We start from the raw sequence: 23,209 nt of genomic DNA, 5'->3' as shown, positions 1-23,209 counted from the left end.
TGAACACATATGTTTGTTCCATTTAATTTCATTCATTTAATAAATACAACATTGAGCATCTACTGTGTGCCAGGTTCTGTTCTAGGCTCTGGAAGACAGCAATGATCAAAGACATACAAAGCTCCTGCTCTTAGAGAAATGCTTCTGTGGGGGAGACAAATAATAAACAAGTCAATAAGTATATGTCAGGGGGTGATAAATTCTATTACAAAATAAATTTAAGCCCTGGCCAGGTAGCTCAGTTGGTTAGAGTGTCTTCCTGATATGTCAAGGTTGCAGGTTCGATCCCTGGGGCAGGGCACATGCAAGAATCAACCAATAAATGCATAAATAAGTGGAACAACAAATCAGTGTTTCTCTCTTTCCTCCTTCCTCTCTCTCTAAATCAACAAATTTTAAAAAAGACCCTGAGACAAGATCAATTTGTATGTGTATGTGAACATATTATTCCTTTGTCCTACATTAAATATATGCTAGTAATTTTATGATAGTGATATTAAACTGCAAAATCATTTTTTAAATTTTTATTCATTTTAGAGAGAGAAAAACATTGATTTGTTGTTCCACTTATTTATGCATTCACTGGTTTATTCTTGTATGACAGGGATTGGCATATGGGGACAATGCTCTAACTAACCGTGCTACCCAGCCAGGGCAAACTGCAAAATCCTTGAAGTCTTTCTAATATTGACTCAGCCAGGTAAAACATTTATGAATCTTGCTGACAGTGCAAATGTGCCTAGAAGTTCAGTAAGTGGTGCTGGCTAGATAATGAGCCATGTATCATGGTGAATATCAAGACTGATGGACGAGACCCTAGGTGACCCTGCCGCAGCTGGGTGGGGAAAATCTCTCTCCAGAGGTTCCCTTACCTCTGTCCTTTTGCTCTAATTGCTGTGGACGTGCCGGGCAGCACAAAAGGGCTCCTGAGGGTGGTTCCTGCTGATGCTGGGTAAAGGTCCCCGCAGGCAGAGCCGAAGACTCACATAAAGTAAAAGTTCCTCTGAACTCGAGCATTAGCAAGGGTTATGTTGCCTGGAAGAGAAAAGGTTTGGGGTGGGGCATGTGTATGCAGGGTGGAAAAAAGTGGAGGGAGTCAGAAAGCAAGAGACCCGCCCTCCCTAATCGGTTCCCCTGAACTTGGAACCCCTATAACCAACCCCTGGTAGGCACTGCTCTGCGCCCAGTGATGCCCTTATCGTGGAATTGCACTGACTTCTGATGTGTTTGATGCTAATTCTTTACTGTCCACAGTGGCTGGATTGGTCTGCCTTTTTTATTATCATATAGATATGTCCTTTACTCATCTATTTATATTAATTTTCGTAGTGTAAATTATTAGACTTGTTCATGAATAATGCATTCTAAATTTAGTTGTGTCCTCCTTTTGATTGCCTGTTGCAGGCAGGCACCGATAAAGGCTTTTGATGATGATTATGACTTTAGTGATTACCGCAGAAATCAAAGACTATTTCTTGTCATTTGGAATATTGCTCCTCTGAAAGTGATAACCTCCTCTTCTCTTACAGTTCTTCCCTCACAAACTGGCTTCAGCTGGCCTCACCAGAACCCTTACTTTTTTTTTTTTTTTTTTTTGAGGGCACGTTTATTAAAGCTGGGGACAGTGAAACAAAGAAGGGCTTAGGGTAGAAGAAGCAACAGGAGAGCCCAGGTGGGGCAGCGTTGGCTCACTGAGAAGTCAGAGAAAAGGGGGCCCCGGGGCTGGTTCAGCGGGTTAGCTTGGGACCAGCTGCTGCTGCCCACTGCTGCCCTGATTACAAGTCTCAAGGTCCCTTAGGGTTTAGGAGATGCGTGCCAGTGTGGAAGAAGATGGGGAAGGCACTGAACCCTTCCAATGTGAAGCAGAAGACCTGGGTTTCACCAACTTCTGTAGACTATTGCACAACTTTCTAGTGCAATCCAGAAAAAGCTCACAGGGCTTGCACATAGGGCAGGGAGGTGAAGTTAAAAAGTAGATGTGTGCCCTGGCCGGTGTGGCTCAGTGGGTTAGCGTTGTCTGGAGCACTGAAGGGTTCAACTCCCAGTCAGGGCACATATCCTGGTTGTGAGTTTGATCCCCGGTCGGGGTGGGAACTGAAGGCAACTGATTCATGTTTCTCTCTCTCTCGCTCTCTCATCAATGAAAAACATACCCTCTGGTGAGGATTTTAAAAAATCCTGTCAGAAGTCTACACCTCTTCCCTTTCAGGGCCAGCTGTCTGAAACACCTCTTCTCTCCACAAGGATAATTCTTCTTCTAGAACCCTCAGGTTCTGGGTGTGATGGGTGAATAGCCCTTGCATATTATCTTTTGCAGAGATTCCTTCCCATTATTCCCTTTACCTCATCTTTGCCATCTGTTTCTTCTTACAGGCCTCCAAAGAGTTACTTTTCTAAGCCTTGGCCTTCTCTATATTCCCATTCTGATATTTTTAAGATAAAGACTCACAGGGATGACATAAAATGGCTAGAATGCGAAAGATAACCACTACAGAAAGAAATGTGAAAAGTAAAACAGTGAGCCCAGAAATTCAGAAGATAGAAAAGGAACAGGCGAAAATACACTCCATGTGAATTAAAGACCTCAAGTTATAAAACAAAACAACTTCAAAATTATTTGAAAAAATATAGAATATCTTTTTTAAAAAATAAATCTTTATTGTTCAGATTATTACAGTTGTTCCCCTTTTTTCCCACCATAGCTCCCCTCCACCCAGTTCCCACCCCTCTCTGCCCTTACCCCCCCACTGTCCTCATCCATAGGTGTATGCTTTTTGTTGCCGGGTCATACACATGGAAAATGTAGCTATTTCCATCTGCAACATGTCCCTGTGTTCGGCCACACACGGACCGTCTCAGCCTCACAGGGGTCGTCGCAGCCTCACAGGGACTGTTGCAGCCTCACAGGGGCCGTCGCAGCCTCACAGGGACCGTCTCAGCCTCATAGGGACCGTCTCAGCCTATAGAGTATCTTTATGCTCTTTTAAAAATATATATATTATATTGAATCTTACAGAGAGGAGGGGAGAGGGATAGTTAGAAACATCGAAGAGAACCATCCATCAGCTGCCTCCTGCACGCCCCCCCTTACTAGGAATCAAGCCCACAATCAAGGTACATGCCCCTGACCGGAATCAAACCTGGGACCCTTCAGTCCACCGGCCAACACTCCATCCACTAAGCCAAACCGGTCAGGGCTCTTTATGCTCTTAAGGCAGAATCTCTTAAAGCAAATTATGAAAAAGCAGAAGTCATAATGAACAATTTTGATAAAATTTAGTATAACAGTGGTACATCTACACAATGGAATACTATGCTGCTGTGAAAAAGAAGGAATTCTTACCATTTGCAACAGCATGGATGGAACTGGAGAGCATTATGCTAAGTGAAATAAGCCAGTCAATGAAAGAAAAATACCACATGATCTCACTCATTTATGAATAATAAAGACCATTATAAACTGATGAACAAAAATAGATACAGAGGCAGAGCTGCCTCAAACAGACTGTCAAACTACAGCAGGAAGGCCGGGGAGGGGAGGGGGGCAGAAGGGGGCGGGTAAGAGATCAACCGAAGGACTTGTATGCATGCATATAAGCATAACCAATGGACACAAGACACTGGGGGGTAGGGGAGGCCAGGGGAATGTCAAGCGGGGGGAGAGGGGGAGACATATGTAATACTCTTTCTAATACTTTAAGCAATAAAACAAAATTCAAAAAAAAAGAAAAAAATTTAGTATAACAAATATTAAAAACTTCTACATGAGCTCTAGCTGGTTTGGCTTAGTGGATAGAGTGTAGGCCTGAAGGGTCCCAGGTTCGATTTCCAGCGAAGGGCACGTACGGGGTTGCAGGCTTGATCCCCAGTAGGGGGCGCACAGGAGGCAGCCGATCAATGATTCTCTGTCATCATTGATGTTTCTATCTCTCTCTGCCTCTCCCTTCCTCTCTGAAATCAATAAAAATATTTTTTAAAAACCCCACAAAACTCCTACATGAAAAACATCTTAAACAAGGTTAAATTACAAGTGACAGATGGGAAGACAGGGAGTAGATATCTGCATCGAACAGGCTTATCAGAAAAAGACTATTACCTGGCATCTATAAAGGAGTCCTACAAACTGATGATAATAAGGAATATAAACAGCCCAATAGAAAAGTGAACAAAAGGTATGAATTACCAGAAGAAATTAAAATAACCAATAATACATATAAAAATCAGCTTTCTCTAGTAATCAGAGAAATACAGAGTAAATGGACAATGAGATTCATTTCACATCTATTGGGTTAGCAATAATTTAAAAGTCTGACCATTTTTTAAAAAAATATATTTTATTGATTTTTTTACAGAGAGGGATAGTGAGTTAGAAACATTGATGAGAGAGAAACATCGATCAGCTGCCTCCTGCATACCCCTATTGGGGATGTGCCTGCAACCAAGGTACATGCCCTTGACCGGAATCGAACCTGGGACCCTTGAGTCCACAGGCCGACGCTCTATCCACTGAGCCAAACCGGTTAGGGCAAAAGTCTGACCATTTTAAGTGTTGTGTGATGTCCATACAAGAAACATCCAAACCTGAGTTTATTTGAGCCAAACTGACCACAATTGCCAGGAAGCAAAGATCTCAAAATGCTTCAAAAAATGTCAGTTTGCAGTTTCTTTTATGCACATTAAGGAGGGACCTTACAGCCCAGTTGGTGTGGCTCAGTTGTTGAGTGTCGACCCATGAACCAGGAGGTCATGGTTAGATTACCGGTCAGGACACACGGCCAGCCGCATTGTGGGCTTGATCCCCAGTGGGGGCCATGCAGGGGGCAGCCAATCAATAATTCTCATCATTGATGTTTCTGTAGCTCTCTCCCTCTTTCCTTTCCTTTCTGAAATCAATAAAAAATATCTCTATTTCTTAAAAGGTTAACCTAGATGCACATGAACAATGGACAGGGTAATTTAAAAACCTTTCACTAAAGAAGTTACAGGCCTGGGCAAAACTGCCCAGCATGATCTTCCCAGTTAGGAATTTATGAGGAGATCACCCTGTGAGGTTACCTTTGGTGAGATTTATTACAGCACCCTTTTCTTCCATCATGAGGGTGCAGAGAAGCTAGGAGGACTCTTATCTTGTAAAACTGATACAACTGCTTTGGAGAGCAGCATGTTACTTGCTCAAGGTGAAAAAACACACATCCTTTGTCCCAGAGTCTATTGCCTTAGAGCAGTGTGTTTCTCAATCCACTGGTGGGTCCTGAAATCAATCAAGTGGGTCGTGTCCAGCATTTTACAAAAAATGAAATAGAATATAAAATGTAAGAAGTGAGTTTTGATATAAAATGTGTTTACTATGAGTCACGGTTAAAAACCAGTCTGAAAACACTGCTTAAGTTTCTTATACCTAAGAACAAAGAGACATCTTCGAGGATGTTCCCTGCAATGGTGTGCTTGTAATAATGAAACATGAAAGCACTGTAAATGTCTATCAGTAGCAAAGAGGTAAACAAATGGGAGTGTATTCTTGTGATGGAACAATGCACAGCAGCTAACATTAACTTGGTCTCTATCATCACATGGATGAATTCTGAAAAATTTGAGGGAAACAAAACAGAAAAATGCCACATTGTTAGCATTGTTAGGGGCAGAAATAGAATATTGAGGACTAGCTATAAGAAATAAAGAAATATTGCCAAAACCGGTTTGGCTCAGTGGATAGAGCGTCGGCCTGCGGACTCAAGGGTCCCGGGTTCGATTCCGGTCAAGGGCATGTACCTGGGTTGCGGGCACATCCCCAGTGGGAGATGTGCAGGAGGCAGCTGGTCAATGTTTCTAACTCTCTATCTCTCTCCCTTCCTCTCTGTAAAAAATCAATAAAATATATTTAAAAAAAAAAAAAAAAAAAAGAAATAAAGAAATATTAATCATGCTCTGTTAACCGTGATTGTTTTGTTTTGATTTGAGAAAGCACATGTGAACCTGGCTGGGAGTTGTACATCCCCAGGACCTGGGAGTCAACCTTGGAATGAGGTCCATCAGTGGCGTCCGGCCCCAGCTTCCCACAGCCCACCTTGCCTGCTTCCCCATGCCCGGGATTCCTGCTCCCCCATGTAATCTTTGTCCTACCCAATATAAGCAGCTGGCTTCTGGGGGGCTGGAGAGCAGATGTTTGTGGGTGACCTGCTGCTCTCCCATTCTCCCAGCAGTACTGGAATAAATGCTCATAGATGATTCAACTCTGTCTTCACTTGATTGGCTCAAGTCGTGACAGGCAGTCCGGACTCATTGGTTGTCCAGTTACAACATGAAACCAAATATATGGTTTCTTATTTTATTTTGAGAGCACGTTTATGAAAGTTGGGGACAGTGAAACAAGGAAGGGCTTAGGCTAGAAGCAGCAACAGGAGAGAGACTCCTAGGCCAGGCTGCTTTGGCTCTAGAAACGTTATGGGAAAGAAAGGAGCCAAGACCGGGCTGCTGTCAGCTCACTGGAAAACCAGAGAAAAGGGGGCCTTGGTGACAGGCTCCGAGGGTTAGCCCCGGAGGAGCTGCCACTGCACGTTGTTCCCCTGGTGGCAAATCTTATGGGGACCCTCAGAGTGTAGGAGAGGCATGGCTATTGGAGAAGAGGAGGAAGGGAAAGGCTCAGACATGCTCCAGGAGGCAGAGTGCGCCGGAGTACTTAAAAAATTAAAAAATACTATAGAGCCCTAGCCGGTTTGGCTCGGTGGATAGAGCGTCGGCCTGCAGACTGAGGGGTCCCAGGTTCGATTCCGGTCAGGGGCATGTACCTGGGTTGCGGGCACATCCCCAGTAGGGGTTGTGCAGGAGGCAGCTGATCGATGTTCCTCTCTCATCGATGTTTCTAACTCTCTATTCCTCTCCCTTCCTCTCTGTAAAGAATCAATAAAATATATCTTAAAAATACACTATATACTACTTATTTATATATAAATATAAATTGTCATATAAATGCTCAAATACAGGGTATAAATGTATACACACTTTAACATCTGATAGCTTAATTGATGTCTTCTTTTTCAGATTTAAACACCGGAATATGTAATTATTCAGAGTGTGTAAACATTTTGGGGGGACACCCTGTATATATACACAAAGTATTAAAAGTGGACTGACATAAAGGGGCAGCCTAAAGGAAGAAAGGGAAATGGGACTTGGGAGAAAATAGGTCTGACATTATTTATTCATTTTGGGTGGTAGACACATAGATGAACGTTATAATATTCTTTGTTCTTTTCCTTTTAAAACATTTTTAACACTTAAGAAAACAGGAATGTAAGTAAGAAGTTTTAATACAAACCTTTGGTTATTAAAATTCTTTCATGCTGACACTTTTTTTTTCAGTGCCTTGGGAAGAATAACTTGTCACAAACCAACCTGTCAAACTCAATGAATCCGTATCTAAAGGTGGCAAGTCACTGCAGCTATTATCTGTCCTGGCAAGAGGTTTATCTTTTCCTGAAAAGTTTCCAGTCTTTCTTATCTTTGCACATTCCGTTCCCTCTTTCCAAAAAGCCAGTCCTCTCAGTACTTGTCTTCGTCAGTCTCCAATTTATCCTCCATGATCTAGTTCAAACATGACTTCTCTGCATCTGGATGCACCACCATCACCACCACCAGAATTTATTACTGCTCCTTCCTTTAACTCTCACTGTACCTTAGACATTTTCCTGTTACAGCACCTCTCACGTGATAGTACAGTTATTTTTTTCCCTCTTAAAATCTTTTCAAATTAGTGCCAACCTTTACAAACTTGAATGTCTGGCTTCTCCTGCAAATGTGGAGGATCTGACACAATGTAACAAAGCATCCGGGGCATCTTTCCCAGGGGGCACGCATTCTCTCCTGTGCTGGGCCCTTCTGGGCATTTGAGTCCTAAACCCGGGACTAAGTAAATAAATAAATAAACCTAGAACTGATATCATAGATTGTGTGGCTTAAATAATAAACATTTATTTTCTCAGTTCAGGATGCAGGAAGTCCAAGATCGGGAAGCCACCTGGTTTGGTTTCTGGAAATGGCGCTCTCTCTGGCTTGCTGCCTTCCCACAGTGCCCTCACCTGGTGGAGAGCGGTGAAGAGAGAGGGAGAGGGGAGAAGGGGAAGCACAATTATTATTTAAAATAAATTTTTATTTATTTCAGAGGAAGGGAGAGGGAAAGAGAGATAGAAACAATAAGAGAGAATCACTGATCAGCTGCCTCCTGCACGCCCCCAACTCGAGATGGAGTCCATAACCTAGGTATGTGCCCAGCTGGGAATTGAACTGTGACCTCCTGGTTTATAGGGTGACCCTCAACCACTGATCACACCGTCCAGGTAGGGCTGGACTCTTTATCTATCTAATCTCTGATTTATCTCAAGCAACAAAAACAATGCCTGGCCTGGGTCAAAGCTCAATAATTGTGGAATTAGTGAATAAATTAACTATTTATTAGTGAAAAAAAAGAACACAAAATATAAAGCAATTTCCTTTCAAAGAAATTATTATTTTTCAAATATATTTTTTATTGCTTTCAGAGAGAGGAAGAGAGAGGGAGAGATAGAAACATCAATGATGAGAGAGAATCATTGATCGGCTGCCTCCTGCAGGTCCCACACTGGGGATTGAGCCTGCAAACCGGGCATGTGCCTGACCATGACCTCCTGGTTCATAGGTCGATGCTCAACCACGCTGGGTGGGCTCAAAGGAATTATTTTGAGAGGAAAAATATTACTTTATACTCAGGTATATGTATTCAGTTAATAAATACTTAATAAGCACCCCCTATGCCAGGGACTATACTAGGGACGAGAAATACAGTGAGCTTAGAATCAAATGGGGAGCAGTCATTAAGAGCATAATGCTGAGTGGGGGGCAATGGGGGGGGGGTTAAGGACACATATGCAATACCTTAATCAATAAAGAAATTAAAATGCAAAAAAAGAGCACAATGCTATAGTTCATTATTTTAAGTACTATGAAGGATAATTATAGCTAGCTACAAGATGAGTAACAGGGAAACCTAACTCCGTGGGCTTAAGAAAGAGTTCCCTGTAACAGTGCTGTTCATATACAAACTGCAGTAATTCATGTACCCAGTCTGTCTGGGTTCAACTGCTGACTCAAATACTGGTGAGGTTACTTAACCTCGCTTAGCAAGTGGAGCTAACAATAGTATCTACCTCATGAAGTTAAGTGAGGATTAAACCACTTAATACAGGTAAAGCCCTAAGAAAAATGATGGCAGTGGTATCTGCTCAATAAGTGTTAGCTATTATTACCACCGTTTCAGCCGGAGCCTGCAAGACAAGCTAGAAGGGAGGGGAGAACCGCCAACAGAGAGCAACAGGTGCAAAAGGCCAGGGGTAGGAAGCGGCCTGCCTGGCCTTTGGCGGAACTGAAGGCCAATATTCCTTAGCAGAGAGAGCTAAGGGGAAAGAGAGACGACCGGACAGGAGATGAGGCCGGGAGGGGAGGCCGGGAAGGGAGGCCCTAAGGAGCCTGAACTTTATCCTTAGGGTCAGAGGAAACTTGAAAGCCCCTCCTTCCCTCTCCATCCCCCGGCCCGCCGCCCAACAAGCTCTAGCAGTTACCCGAATGGGTGTTTCCATTGTTGTTCCATGGGGTACCTGGGGCTCTTCCAGGCTGGTGACCTTCCGTACCTGGCCCGTCGTCCTTGCCCTGCTCATGGCTAACTGCCTACCACAGAAACCAGAGTTTATTCTTGAATTACTATTTATTACTGTATTATTTTCCATACAAACAACTGTAAACCTACGTTTGCCCCCACCCTGTATTAACCCCTAGAGTGCCCTTTCGCCAAAAGTGCCGGGAGCGCTATCAGAGCTTCGCCGCGGCGTCCAGTTCTAAGTCTGCTTTTATTAGTGATGATGATATTGCTAAATATGTCAATGTAGTAAAGGTTTCCTTAAGTTTTTGAATATGTAACTTCGTTTACTTGCGATTCATAATTTTTTTCCTAAACTGCTGTAGAATCAGCAAAAATGCCTTGGCAATTTTAGCATAGTCCCTAGGACATGGGCTGGCACTCAAGGGTTCATATGCATTCAAGAGGTCTTAACTGTTGGAGGCAGCTAAGTGCCACTTCTGGGAACCCTTCCCGGCTTCAGTTATTAATTAATTTGTTAAAAATTAATTAGGGTATAGCAGTGAACGAGACAGAACACTGCCCTCAGCCTAGTTAGGGCGCCTGCCAAACAAGGAAACAAAACATATAAACGATGTCAGGGGTAAGTGCTATTAAAAAAATACACAGGGTGGTAAGAAAATGTGTGTCCTTTGGTCAGAGAAAAACTTTCAGAAGAAAAATGACATTCAAGCTGAGACCCGAGCTTGGTCTGCAGGAGGCGCTTAAGGAAAGACATTTCCCCACCGAACTTGGGAAACGCCGACAACGGGAAACGCCGACTCGGTCCGCCCAGGGGCCGCTCCCAGGCTCCCGACCTTTGCCACCAGACGTTAACGGGCCACGGGTGGTTCCCGGCCTAGGCACGCCGCCGCCACTAGAGGGCGCCGCGGGTCCTCCCAGCACCCAGGAGGCGCCGTGGCCCCAGACACTGCCAAATGGACATCTGGCACGTACCGCGTCCAGGCGCCGATGCAGGAGACTCGGACAGAGGGCAAGCGCGGCCCTAGGGAATCGAGAGGGGTCACTCAGAGAGAGGACGTCCTCAAGATCACAGAGCCTACCACGGGCAGAAGCACTCACTCCTTCGGGGATAGCCTGCTTCCGGCGCCTTGAAAACAGGAAGTACTGTCTGCGTCCAATCCTGGCCCTGCTTCTGCACTCAGGCCTCAGCGCGCGTTCAGTGCCGGGTTAGCGCGAGGCCAGCGGTCAGTGGTTGCCAATCAGCTCTCAAGAAATGCGCATGCGCCGTCAAAGGGACGCGCATCACGGTGAACCTTGACCTGAAGAAGACCTTTCCTCCCCCTCCCTCGCCGAGAAGATGGCACTCTCCAGGCTGTGCTGGACTCGAGCTGCTCTGCGGGGTTCGGCGGTAACCCCTCGACCTTATGTCACGCGGAGGCCGCAGCTTGTTCGCTCTGGACTGGCCTGGGGAGCCCCCTGGTGAGGGCCCTGGAGGAAGCCGCATTTCTGATGTACAGGCCCTTCCAGTGTCTTATCTTTGCTTGCATGCTGTCTCTTGGTTGTCAGGGTTCCACGCCCTGACCTGGGGGTTTTTATTCTTTTGCTCAGAAATCGCGCCCCGACCCCCGCTAGTGCCCTGGCGTCTTGACCCTCTGAATTCTGAGTGCCCCGTATAGTCTGAGTGCCCAGCGTCTCGCGAGGTCAGCGCTCAGCCTCCCGCTTCCGGCCCGGGCTGTCCGGGTGTTCGCCTCGACCCCGCGGCTCCGGCCTCTCCCGCCGCTCTGGCCCCCCGGTGCCGCGCTCGCGCCGGACTCGGGCCGCTGCCCGCCACCGCTTGCTGCCCGGCCTCTCGTCTGCCCGCGTTGTGTTTTTCTCGATGTGACGGCTTCTCTCTGGATCCCAAGGCCTTCCTGGTATCCGCAGGTTTCAGGTCTCGGCAAACGTTCTCCGCGGCCCGCGTGTGACGCCGGGGACGCCCCGCGGGCAGGGCGCTTGGGGCGGACGCCCAGACGGTCTCTCTGGTCCTCCCTGTAGGTCTTCAAAGCTTCACCTTTCCCCGAAGGCAGATGTGAAGAGCTTAATCTCCTACGTGGCGACTAAGACAAAAGCGATCAATGGGAAATACCATCGGTTTTTGGAACGTAATTTCCCCCGCTTCTATCTCCTGTACACCACCTTCACAAAAGGTAAAAACAGAACCGAAACGGGAACCGGCGGAACCGGCTCGCGGGCGATGTCAGAGGGTTCGAGCAAGATAATTTGCAGGTTTTGCTCTGGGAACGTGAGCTGGGATGTCTTATGTTTCACAAATGCTTGAGTATTAAACTTAATGTTATAAGTTAGCGCTTCCTGAGGATGTTTCTAGGAAGGTTTTATTAGAAACAACTTCTGCCCTAGCTGGTTTGGCTCAGTGGATAGAGCGTCGGCCTGCGGACTCAAGGGTCCCAGGTTCGATTCCGGTCAAGGGCATGTATCTGGGTTGCGGGCACATCCCCAGTAGGGGGTGTGCAGGAGGCAGCTGATCGATGTTTCTCTCTCATCGATGTTTCTACCTCTCTATCCCTCTCCCTTCCTCTCTGTAGAAAATGAATAAAATATATTTAAAAAAAAAAAAAAAAGACAACTTCTAACAATATCCAGAAGGAATATAGGTATTTTTGCACTTCTTTAACCACACACTTGACTATAGTAGAAGTTTTTTTTTTTAAAATGTTTTATTGATTTTTTTACAAAGAGGAAGGGAGAGGATAGAGAGTTAGAAACATATATCAGCTGCCTCCTGCACACCCCCTCCTGGGGATGTGCCCGCAACCAAGGTACATGCCCTTGACCGGAATCGAACCTGGGGCCCTTAAGTTGGCAGGCCGACGCTCTACCCACTGAGCCAAACTGGTCAGGGTAGTAGAAGTTCTTTGTCGTGCATTAAGGGCAGGGATCTATGGCTGCACAGACCTGCCCTTTGATTTAGCAGTTCACTTGGCCCATAAGAAATGTGGTTTAATGCTTATCACAGATCTGTCCTAGGGAGCATGTGGTGGAAATAGTGCTGTAGTACTTGGTTTCGGGCTGTTTTGGTCCCGATCAGAGCTCTGCTAGTCACCAGGAGATGGTATAGTGTCAGCGTCCCCTCCAGAGCCAGAGTGCCTGGGTTCAAATCCCAGCTTGTCACGGGCTGATTGGACTACTTAACCTCTGTCCTTTGGGTTTTTTCTTTTTCTTTTTTTTTTAGTATATATTTTTATTGACTTCTGAGAGGAAGGGAGAGGGAGAGGGAGAGAGAGACAGAAACATCGATGATGAGAATCGTTGATCGGCTGCCTCCTGCACGCCCCCCACTGGGGACCGAGCCAGACACCTGGGCATGTGCCCTGACCCGGACTCCAACTGCAGCCTCCTGGTTCATAGGTCCACACTCAACCCGTGACCCACACGGGCCGGGCTGTCCTTTGGTTGTCTTCCCTGTGAATTGGGGATAATAATGGAACCTACCTGTTGACCTCATGGTTGTGGAGATTAAATTGATACATGTAAAGTATTTAAGGCCTGATTCTTAGTAAGTGCTCAATAAATGTACTATAACTGTTATTATTCTCTATACTTTTGTCATAATACCAGTTACAATAAACTACCACATAGTATCATAATTATTACTAGCTTTGTGGATTTGCAAATTGCTTACCCGTATTTGTAAAGTGGAGATAAAAAATGGCTGCTTTGTCTGCTCCCACTTTATAACTAGGATCAAATAGAAAAGGGTGTGAAAGCGTTTTGGTTGGTTTGTTGTTAAGCCTTTTATTATGGAAAAATTTAGACATACACAGGAGTAGAGAAAGTAATATAATGAACTCCAGTGTACTCAACCTCACTTCAGCCAATCTTATTTCATTTCTAAACATGCCTTCTCCTGTATTATTTTGAAGCCAACCTAGACATTCTATCATTTCACTCATAAATAGGAAAGCATTTTTAAAAACTAAAGTTCTAGATAAATGTAAGAATTATGTAATGAAGAGCAAAATGCAATCATAGAAATATGTTGAATTACAGTAATTATACAAATGTTCTAGAAAGGAGATAAATATCTGGTTAGGGAATACATAGGGTTGATTGAGCAAGACTTCCTGAGGTTAGCGAACTTTGAATTTTTATTTTTTAAATTCTCACCCAAGTATATGTTTTTATTGATTTTCTAGAGAGAGAGGGAGGGAGGGAGGAACATCAGTTGCCTACCTTATGACCCCCAACTGGGATCGAACCACAACCTAGGTATGTGCCCTGACCAGAAGTCAAACCCACAACCTTTTGGTGTACAGGACGATACGCTAATCAATTGAGCCACTCAGCCAGGGCGAATTTTTATTTTTTTAAATCTTTATTGTTGAAAGTATTACATATGTCCCTGTTTTTCCCCCATTGACCCTCTCCAGCCCGCCCCCGTCCCCTGAATTTTTATTTTAAAAAGGGAATGACACCCTGGCCGGTGTTCTCAATGGTTAGAGAATTGGCCCACACAGCAAAGGGTCAAGCATTTGATTCTGGTCAAAGCCACATACACAGGCAACCAGTCGATGTGTCTCTCTCACATCCATGTTTCTCTTTTTCCTTTCTTCTCTTCTCCCTTCCCTCTTCCCTCATTCCCCTTCCCTCTCTCCATTCCACTCTCTCTAAAAATCAGTGGGGGGAAAACACAACATAAAAATCAATGGAGCCCTAACTGGTTTGGCTCAGTGGATAGAGTGTCGGCCTGCGAACTGAAAGGTCCCAGGTTCGATTCCAGTCAAGGGCACATGCCCACGTTTCGGGCTCAATCCCCAGTAGCGGGTGTGGAGGAGGCAGCTGATCAATGATTCTCTCATCATTGATGCTTCTGTCTCGTTTTCTCACTTTCCCTTCCTCTCTGAAATCAATAAAAATATATTTTTTAAAAATTAATGGAAAAAAGATCCTCTGGCCGAAACCAGTTTGGCTCAGTGGATGGAGCGTCAGCCTGCGGACTGAAAGGTCCCGGGTTTGATTCCGGTCAAGAGCATGTACCTGGGTTGCGGGCACATCCCCAGTGGGAGATGTGCAGGAGGCAGCTGATCGATGTTTCTCTCTCATCGATGTTTCTAGCTCTCTATCTCTCTCCCTTCCTCTCTGTAAAAAATCAATAAAATATATTTAAAAAAAAAAAGATACTCTGGTGAGGACTTTTTTAAAAAAGGAATGAGTGATAAACCACAAAAGGGAGACCATTCCATAGTAGATCACAGAAGGCCCACTTGGCGAGAAGAGAAGGGTTGTGCTGCGGGAAAAGGGCATGAGAAAAGGATACAGGTTGGCCTCACAAGAATTTCAGGTGACCTAGATGGGAGCTTTGATGTAGAGTAATGTTGGGCAGGGACAAGTTTGTGTACGGTGGGTAAACTTGAAATAGGAAGCTGTGGTATGATTCAAACTGGGGTAACATCACACTCTGTCCTCTACTTTAATGAGGCAGGATTGCAGAAGTTATGGGCTGATGCCAAAAAGTCTAGAAGAATAAAGGCAGATATGGTGAAGCACAATGTAAAGTTTCATCAACTTTCATACCGGGAGATGGAGCATTTGAGACAGGTATGGGCCAGGGACAGATACCCAGAGTGCATGGTGAGGTAATAGAAATTAACCAAGATCTCAAGTTATTTTCTTTTCTATTTTGTTCCCCGCTGATCAGGCTTTTGCCCTTTGCCATGAGATTAAAGTATTGAACAAAATGAGAGTATCAGACTATTTGTCAGAATTGGATTCTTTCAGATTTATAGTCCTCCATAGCAGAACTGCATAGAATTTGGGGCACACTTCCTAAATAAAAATTGTAAACACTAAAAGTCAGTTTTTTTTCTGAATGTATAAAAATTTGCAAGGTTCTAAAAGGCAGCAGGAAAGTAATATTGGGTGGTGACTGGAGTTGCTTTGGAGCTGAGAGTAAGATTCTAGGACCCGTTCTGCAGAGCAGGAAGAACTCACTGAGGTATTTGGTATTATGTCAGGTGCCTGTATGTATTAGACAATATTTGGGATACAAAAGTCAATCAGGTCTCTGTTCTCAAGGAACTTACGAACTCCATGTAGATAGCAATAACCTTGATCCTTTGCTGGGCTGCAGGAGTTTACTGCACAGTGGGATGGAGGGATTGTCCATTAAGAATGTGGGTTAAAACTGCATCTGTGTTTATTTCTGCTTAGTTTCGTCGAGATGTCACCAAGTGTTTTTTTCTGGGTATTATTTCCATTCCACCCTTTGCCAACTACCTGGTCTTCTTGCTAATGTGAGTATAGACTTCTCTCTCCCTGGCATATTGATGATAAATAAATTTATGTAAGAAGAACTTTCCATTTCAGAAGCTAGGCAGAAGTTATCAAACTTCCTGCTCTAATCTTTTCATTAGCATTAGCCCAAGGTTCATAAAAGCCACTCAGTAATACCTAGGTTTCTTAAACAGCTGTAGATGTAGGTGTCAGGCATGTCAAACTCAAAGGCTAACACGGTTCAAATAAACAAGGTTTAGGTTTATGTGGGCTGCAAAAAAACAAAAGCTTCAATTTTCATAGAAATGTAGGTTTATTTCGATAGAGACATGCTGAATACAAAGGATTGAAATAAATGAGTAATTGTTAACACAAAATAATAGAACATTTTAATAAAAGTTAATATTTTTTCTTGAACATTAACTTACCAGACATGGAATAACTGCACAAATTAATAAGCGTAACACAAATAAACCTATTTTTCTTATTGTCTGAAAGCGAAATATTTCCTGTTGAGCACAGTAAACAAGTCAGTACAAGACTAATGACATGGCAATCCGCTGCTAAAATATTTGCTGTTAGTATTAATGGAGAGAAATGGTGCGCCTGGGTATAAGGCGCGAAAGGGAAATGAATGCAACACGATTATAATAATCAGTCATTAGTGAATGCTGTAGTTCGTTATTAATAACTAGAGGCCCAGTGCACGAAATTCGTGTATGGGAGAGGGGTCCCCTCCGCCCTCCCTGCACCCTCTCCAATTTGGGACTCCTCGGGGGGTACCCGACTGCCGGCTTAAGAGTGAGTGTGCCAGCAAATAAGAGTCTGCAGGGCCTTCTATAACCTAGCTGTGGAGGTCAGGACTCACTTCTGCTCTCTTCTATTGGTTGAGTCAGTTACCCAGATTTTAAAAAGGGACATTTTTCAATAAGAGGAGTGCCAGAGAATTTGTGGCCATGTTTTTTGTTTTGTTTTTTAACATATTTTTATTGATTTCAGAGAGGAAGGGAGAGAGAGATAGAAACATCAGTGATGAGAGAGAATCATTCATTGGCTGCCTCCTGAATGTCCCCCTACTGGGGATCAAGCCTGCAACCCGGGCATGTGCCCTTGACCAGAATTGAACCCGGGACCATTCATTCCACAGGCCGATGCTTTATGCACTGAGCCAGACCTGCTAGGGCTATGGCCATGTTTTAAACCCACCTCACAGATAGAGAAATTAATTAAAAGCAAATTTGTCTTTTCCATTTTGTATACACCTAAGGACTGTGTTACTGTTTGAGGTTGTCAGCATTACATACCATGTCCAGCTCTGTAATTCTGTCCAAAATGTTCTTCACTTGCTTTAGTTCAAAAAGTCATTTTATCTGATTGCTGCATGTGTGCTTCTTCCACTACTACTTCCTTTCACAGAACCTCAGTAATGTTGCTTGAAATTATACTTCAGTGTATCTTAGACCTTGGTCTGAGACAGTGTGTTAGCAAAGCAGTGTCTCCATCTGTTTTTATTATTCACGTCTGTCAAATGCTTTCTTTATTCACTTTGAAAGATTTGACCCTGTGATCCCACTTCTAGGAATATATCCCAAGAAACCAGAAACACCAATCAGAAAGGATATATGCACCCCTATGTTCATAGCAGCACAATCTACCATAGCTAAGATCTGGAAACAGCCTAAGTGCCCATCTGTAGATGAATGGATTAGAAAACTGTGGTACATCTACACGATGGAATACTATGCTGCTATAAAAAAGAAGGAACTCTTACCATTTGCAACAGCATGGATGGAACTGGAGAGCATTATGCTAAGTGAAATAAGCCAGTCAGTGAAGGAAAAATACCACATGATCTCACTCATTTATGGATAATAAAGACCACTATAAATTTATGAACAAAAATAGATACAGAGGCAGAGCTGCCTCGATCAGACTGTCAAACTACAGCAGGAAGGCTGGGGAGGGTGGGGGGCAGGAGGGGGGGGTAAGAGATCAGCTGAAGGACTTGTATGCATGCATATAAGCATAACCAATGGACATAAGACACTGGGGGATAGGGGAGGCCAGGGGATTGTCAAGGGCGGGGGGGGGGGGAGGGGAGGACACATATGTAATACCCTTTGTAATACTTTAAGCAATAAAAAAAATAAATAAATAAATAAAAAGAAAGATGCCAATGTCAGCAAGTGACTGTTGTTCCTTTCCTTTCAGGTACCTGTTTCCTAGGCAACTGCTGATCAGACATTTCTGGACCCCAAAGCAACAAATTGATTTCTTACATATCTATCATGATATCCGGAAAAAGTCCCACCCAGAAATCCTTTCTTATTTGGAAAAAGTTATCCCTCTCATTTCTGATGAAGGACTCCGGTGGCATATGACAGAGCTGTGCACCAAGGTATTCCTCCAATTAACCCTTGTTCCAAACTAGGAATCTTATTAGATCCAGTGTGCATGAAAATCAGATAGGAAGGCTAGTCAGGACTTTGTTAACATCTACCAATCTCTTACCTCTCCCAAGATGCAGCGTGGCACCCACCCAGCAATACATGAGATCCTAGCTCTGAGAAAGAGTTTCTCTAACCATCCTCTGGGCATGAATCAACTCCATGCTTCGCAAATAGTGAGTACTCTAAGGCTTTCTCTTTTCCACAACTTGAGGTCTTTGCTTGCAGTAATACTACTATGTTGACTTGCTCCTCCTGTGTTGTTAATATCACAGAAAGCCTTGAGTCGAGCCATGCTTCTCACAACTTACCTGCCTTCTCCCTTGTTAAGACATCGTTTAAAGACTCATACCACTGTGATTCATCAACTAGACAAGGCTTTGGCAAAGCTGGGGATTAACCAGCTGACTGATCAGGAAGTGAAATCGGTAAGAGCTTCATTGCAATATCAACCCTCAATTCTCGGTGGACTTTTGAGTTTTCAGGACGGGGAGCTTACAGAGAGCTTGTTATGTCTTGCTTGTTATAGCAGAATCCAAGCTTTTTATTCTCTTACCTCATTTCTAGGTCTTTTTTCCCCCTCAGTGAACTTAACTACTGGGAAGGAATTGTCCACACTCACTATGGTTTATGTTTCTTTTCTTCTGGTCCTTCAGAAATCAAGGACATGCCCTAGCCCCATGCCGGCAAACTGCGGCTCTTTGGCCCCTTGAGTGTGGCTCTTCCTAAGCCTTAGGAGTACCCTAATTAAGTTAATAACAATGTACCTACCTATATAGTTTGTTTAAAAAATCTGGCTCTCAAAAGAAATTTCAATCGTTTTACTGTTGATATTTGGCTCTGTTGACTAATGAGTTTGCCGACCATTGCCCTAGCTGGTTTGGCTCAGTTGATGGAGCACCAGCCTGCAGACTGAAGGGTTCCAGGTTCGATTCTGGTCACGGGCACATGCCCAGGTTGCAATCCCCAGTAGGAGGCGTACAGGAAGCAGCTGATCAGTGATCCTCTTTCATCATAGATGTTTCAATCTATCTCTCCCTATCCCTTCCTCTCTGAAATCAATAAAAAATATATTTTAAAAAAAACACCAAAAACCAAGGACATTAGTCCTGGCCGATTTTGCTTAGTGGTTAGAGCACCGGCCCATGGACTGAAGGCACATACCTTGATTGCAGCCTCAATCCCCAGCCCAGGTCGGGGCGCGTGCAGAAGGCAGCCAACTGATGTGTCTCTCACGTCGATGTTTCTCTTTCTCTCCCGTCCACTTCCTCCCTTCCACTCTCTAAAAAACTCAATGGAGAAAATATCCTTGGGTGAGGATTAAAAAAAAAAAGGCATTATACTTTAGACCTACTGTTTTAGATTATATAGGCCTCTTTGCTTGTCATCATAGTTCAGATTGCTATGGAGAATGCCATTCTCTTGGGATGAGGTTGTAACTTAATTTAAAGGAGATTTGGGGTTGTAGGTTTACACTTCCTTGGCATACTCGCTCTGATGATTAAGGACCTTTCTCTTCTGAGTGTTACAGGCTTGTTATCTTCGTGGCTTGAATTCTACCCTTATTGCTGAAGAGCGGTGTCGAACTTGGCTGGCAGAATGGCTGCAGATTTCCTGCAACCTGAAAGGTTAGACAAACCACTATTGCATAACCAAAATCCAAGTCATTTTTGTATTTTATTCTAAGATTATTTTGGAGTTAATTATTGAGACCCTTATCTACCTGTATGTCTAAATGAAAGGCACAGACTCATTAGCCTACAAGCAGGTCACGAAGTGGACCATGCAAGATGGAGTGAGTAGTGGGGATTGTGGAAGCACGAGCATGAGCACATGCTTGTCTAAAGCAGTTTCTCAACCTTGGCCTTATTGAAGCTTTATCCTGAGGGTTGTCCCGTGCATTATAGGATGTTTAGCAACATCCCTGGCCTATAGCCACTAGATGCCAGTAGTATCCCCTCGCCCCAGTTCTGACAATCCAAAGTGTCTCCAGACATTGCCAGTTGTCCTAGTTGAGAAGTACTAGTTTAAATTCAAAATAAAAACAAAACCGCTCAGCTGGCTGATCAGAAAGTTTCTAAGGGTAGGCATTAGGCTGGTGGGTCCTCTGTTTGGAACCTTTGGCTAGGTAGGCCTTGATGTTTTTTAAGCCTGTGAATATGAGGGTAGGCCTGCTAATCTCCGTAGAGCTGAGAAATGTCCCCAGAGCACCAGCTTCTACCAGAAGAACCCCAAGGGTGGCAGTGATGTTTAGTACCATTACTATCTCTGCGTTTTCTACTGCTGTCACAGAGTCCAGAAATGAGGATGAGTAGGTAGGCATATGTGGTGGAAGGAAAGAAAAGCATACATGCAGATACTGGATGAAGAAGGGGAACTTGAGAACAACAGCCCCTTAACGTCATACTTCCCTGCACTGGGCTTCCCACCTCCAATTTCAACACCTGTAAACCAAGGCAGTTAGAAGGCAGACTTTTCCCTGGCCAAACCATTAACACTGATGGTGTTTTCAGAAGCTGAGCTGTCTCTTTTGCTACACAACGTGGTCCTGCTTTCCACCAACTACATTGGGACAAGGCGCTGAGTGAGCACGGAGCGATGGCATTGTCCTGCCGTCAGTCCAGCAGCGTGGGACCAAACAGCACTGTCGGCAGTCTGGGTGCCGTTAGCGTGTGAGGCCGAGGAGCAGGTGCCACAAGCTTCAGTGTGTACGCTCGTGGGAGCTGGAACTGAAGCAAACCTCTTACCAGGGGTAGCCCTTGGGAGCTTCATCCCAACTTCCTTGGAATTAACTGACACTGGAAGCAGCCACTGTACTAGGCTGTTACTGTAATATGCTACTTTCAGATTCTGGGACGTGAGCTTCGGCCCAGGTGGGAATCCTCATTTGGCCTAGACTTATTCACTGCCATAGTCTTTTGAGCTGTTTTTGTTCAAGCCATTTTCTGGCCGGTGAGGGGAGCAGCACTACTTAAACTAGAGCACTCACATGCATGCACTATGATGCTCCCCTCAACCCTGAGATGACCAAAAGTAGGAATTTTTTTGTCCCCCTTAGTGGGTTAACCTCTTTCCTTTTCATATCCTCTTACCACCTTTACTTTTTTTTAGTGAATAACGTATGGGAACATTCTAATGGACAAGATACAAGGAACTACAAGTCCTTGACCACTTACCCAGTATTTATAGCCTTCACACCCTTGTCTTAATTTCTGGTCTGTGCCACAACCTGTGGATCTTAAACTCTTTGCTACCTCCATTGTGTTGCAGCCATCCAACTTTAACTGAAAATGGCTGCCTTTGGCCATGGATCAAACCTGTACAGTACTAACCCGCCCAGGAAACCAGGAGAGATCGGCATCAAGATAGTAGGTTGGGCTTAGCTTTTGTCTGTGAAGGCACATCAGTGGCCTGTAGTTACTGTAAATGCATGAAGCCCTGTTTTTAACCCAAGTAAAGACTGTCTGAAATCAGTGGCTGGAAATTCACTTATGCATACTTTAATCATTTTGCTAAGGCTCCTTTGCAAGACTCATAACCTGACTTTTGGGGAGAGAATTGGTTGGAATAGAACTTTCTGATGGGATGGAAGTTATGAACTGATTTGAGTTGATCCTCTTGCTGGATTTTAAATGCTAACTAGGAATAGGAAATTGTACATACACATAGAAAGTAATGAAATTAGAAATTGGGCCCCAAGAGTGGGGACTAAAGACAGGGAAAGCTTCAGCAGGGCAGGATGAAGGCTGTTTCAGCCAATGAGGTGCATAAGCGCATAGGAGGCAAGTCAAGCTCTTGATGCTCCAAAGAGAACATTCTGTTTTTCCATCATAAAACACCTCTGTTGTTGACATTAATCCCTAACTGACCTAATTAATTTTATATATAAGGCTGGAGAGGCATCCTTTTTCTAACAAGTAACTGGATTGTGGTCTGCCAAGATCAAGAGTAACACACCATTCTTTTGAATATTTCTTTAATATTACATTTAAATATTCTCTTTAAATACAACATTATCACAATGTGAAGGACCTGAAAGGCAAAAAAAAAAAAAATTGTTTCCAGAGAACCAGACAAGCTTTGGATTCACATTGAAAATACTACCTGTATACAGTGAGAAAGGAATGAGTTGCAATAAAAGTAATTTCTCTTATCTAGGCCTGGACTGAGTGGGGTTGAAGCTATCTGCTTCTGTGATCAGAGGCGTAGCTTTTCGAGCAACCATGAGCTCTAATTGTGTCCAACTCGAGTAGCACCAGAAATGAGATGGACGAGATTGTAGAAAAGGCCCTTTGCTTAACAAGACAGTTAATGCTAAATGCCGACACTTAGCACTTAAAAGCTTGGGATCAGTGTGAATCAATTATAGGGTTAATGTAGAATTTAGATTAAGAAACTAGTTTCTTCAGAAAAATCATTATTTTGGGGGTTGGCAATGCGTTTAATAGATTCAAATTCTTGTTTTGATCCCAAAGGCTAATAATGTGTCTCTTATTGAGCACCTGGAATCACTTCTTAGATTAGGAATTCTTCCTAAGGAGGGAATGTACAATGCTCACCCTCCCCTTTCAACACAAACTTTCAGAAAGATTCTTCTCCATTGAGTCCTATTCCCAATTAAGCTTCAGTCTTGTATTTGAGGGGACCAGTCTAAGGAAGTGCAGCAGCTCAGCTTGGGACAGCATCTAGATCTCGGTACCTAAGACTCTCAACTCTGTCTTATGAGACTGGAGAGTGCTAAGGACCTATATACTGAAGAACTCTCCAAACCCTGCAAAAAACCAACGGGAGGAAGAATGGGTCAAAAGATTTATCTGTTAAGTAAAAGGCCTAGTAGGCTCAGTTTAGCAATTTTATAGGTAAAACGCTGATATACATGAAGGTT

General features: G+C 44.0%; 1 protein-coding gene and 1 long non-coding RNA gene across 7 annotated transcripts; one reads left to right on the top strand and one right to left on the bottom strand.

The window, feature by feature from the left end:
- Nucleotides 1-15: 15 nt before the first annotated feature.
- Nucleotides 16-10,807, bottom strand: LOC308512913. Of its 2 annotated transcripts, none has more exons than XR_013995498.1 (3): nucleotides 10,601-10,807; nucleotides 873-1,035; nucleotides 16-144 (listed from the first exon to the last, which is right to left on the bottom strand). It is a non-coding gene; the product is annotated as an uncharacterized lncRNA (long non-coding RNA). The 2 variants fall into 2 exon arrangements; XR_013995499.1 differs by lacking the exons at nucleotides 16-144; nucleotides 873-1,035 and adding exons at nucleotides 7,948-8,075; nucleotides 9,591-9,696 and having other exon boundaries at nucleotides 10,601-10,744.
- A 122-nt stretch (nucleotides 10,808-10,929) lies between these two features.
- On the top strand, nucleotides 10,930-22,476 carry LETMD1 (LETM1 domain containing 1; the record flags this gene model as incomplete). Of its 5 annotated transcripts, none has more annotated exons than XM_081082623.1 (9): nucleotides 10,930-11,086; nucleotides 11,642-11,793; nucleotides 15,087-15,202; nucleotides 15,815-15,897; nucleotides 18,089-18,275; nucleotides 18,399-18,500; nucleotides 18,600-18,752; nucleotides 19,856-19,952; nucleotides 20,838-22,365. In XM_081082623.1, the coding sequence occupies 9 exons, from the start codon at nucleotides 10,965-10,967 to the stop codon at nucleotides 20,906-20,908; spliced, it is 1,083 nt and encodes a 360-aa protein (XP_080938749.1). In that variant the 3' UTR covers nucleotides 20,909-22,365. The 5 variants fall into 5 exon arrangements, with proteins under 5 accessions (XP_080938749.1, XP_080938751.1, XP_080938750.1 ...); XM_081082624.1 differs by having other exon boundaries at nucleotides 10,956-11,118; nucleotides 20,838-22,476; XM_081082625.1 differs by lacking the exon at nucleotides 15,087-15,202 and having other exon boundaries at nucleotides 10,952-11,086; nucleotides 20,838-22,476.
- Nucleotides 22,477-23,209: the final 733 nt, after the last annotated feature.

The sequence above is a fragment of the Myotis nattereri genome (assembly GCF_964212035.1).
Source record: "Myotis nattereri genome assembly, chromosome: 2".
Lineage (NCBI taxonomy): Eukaryota > Metazoa > Chordata > Mammalia > Chiroptera > Vespertilionidae > Myotis > Myotis nattereri.
The sequence above is the reverse complement of the archived record's forward strand: the minus strand, read 5'-3'. Positions and strand labels throughout refer to the sequence as shown.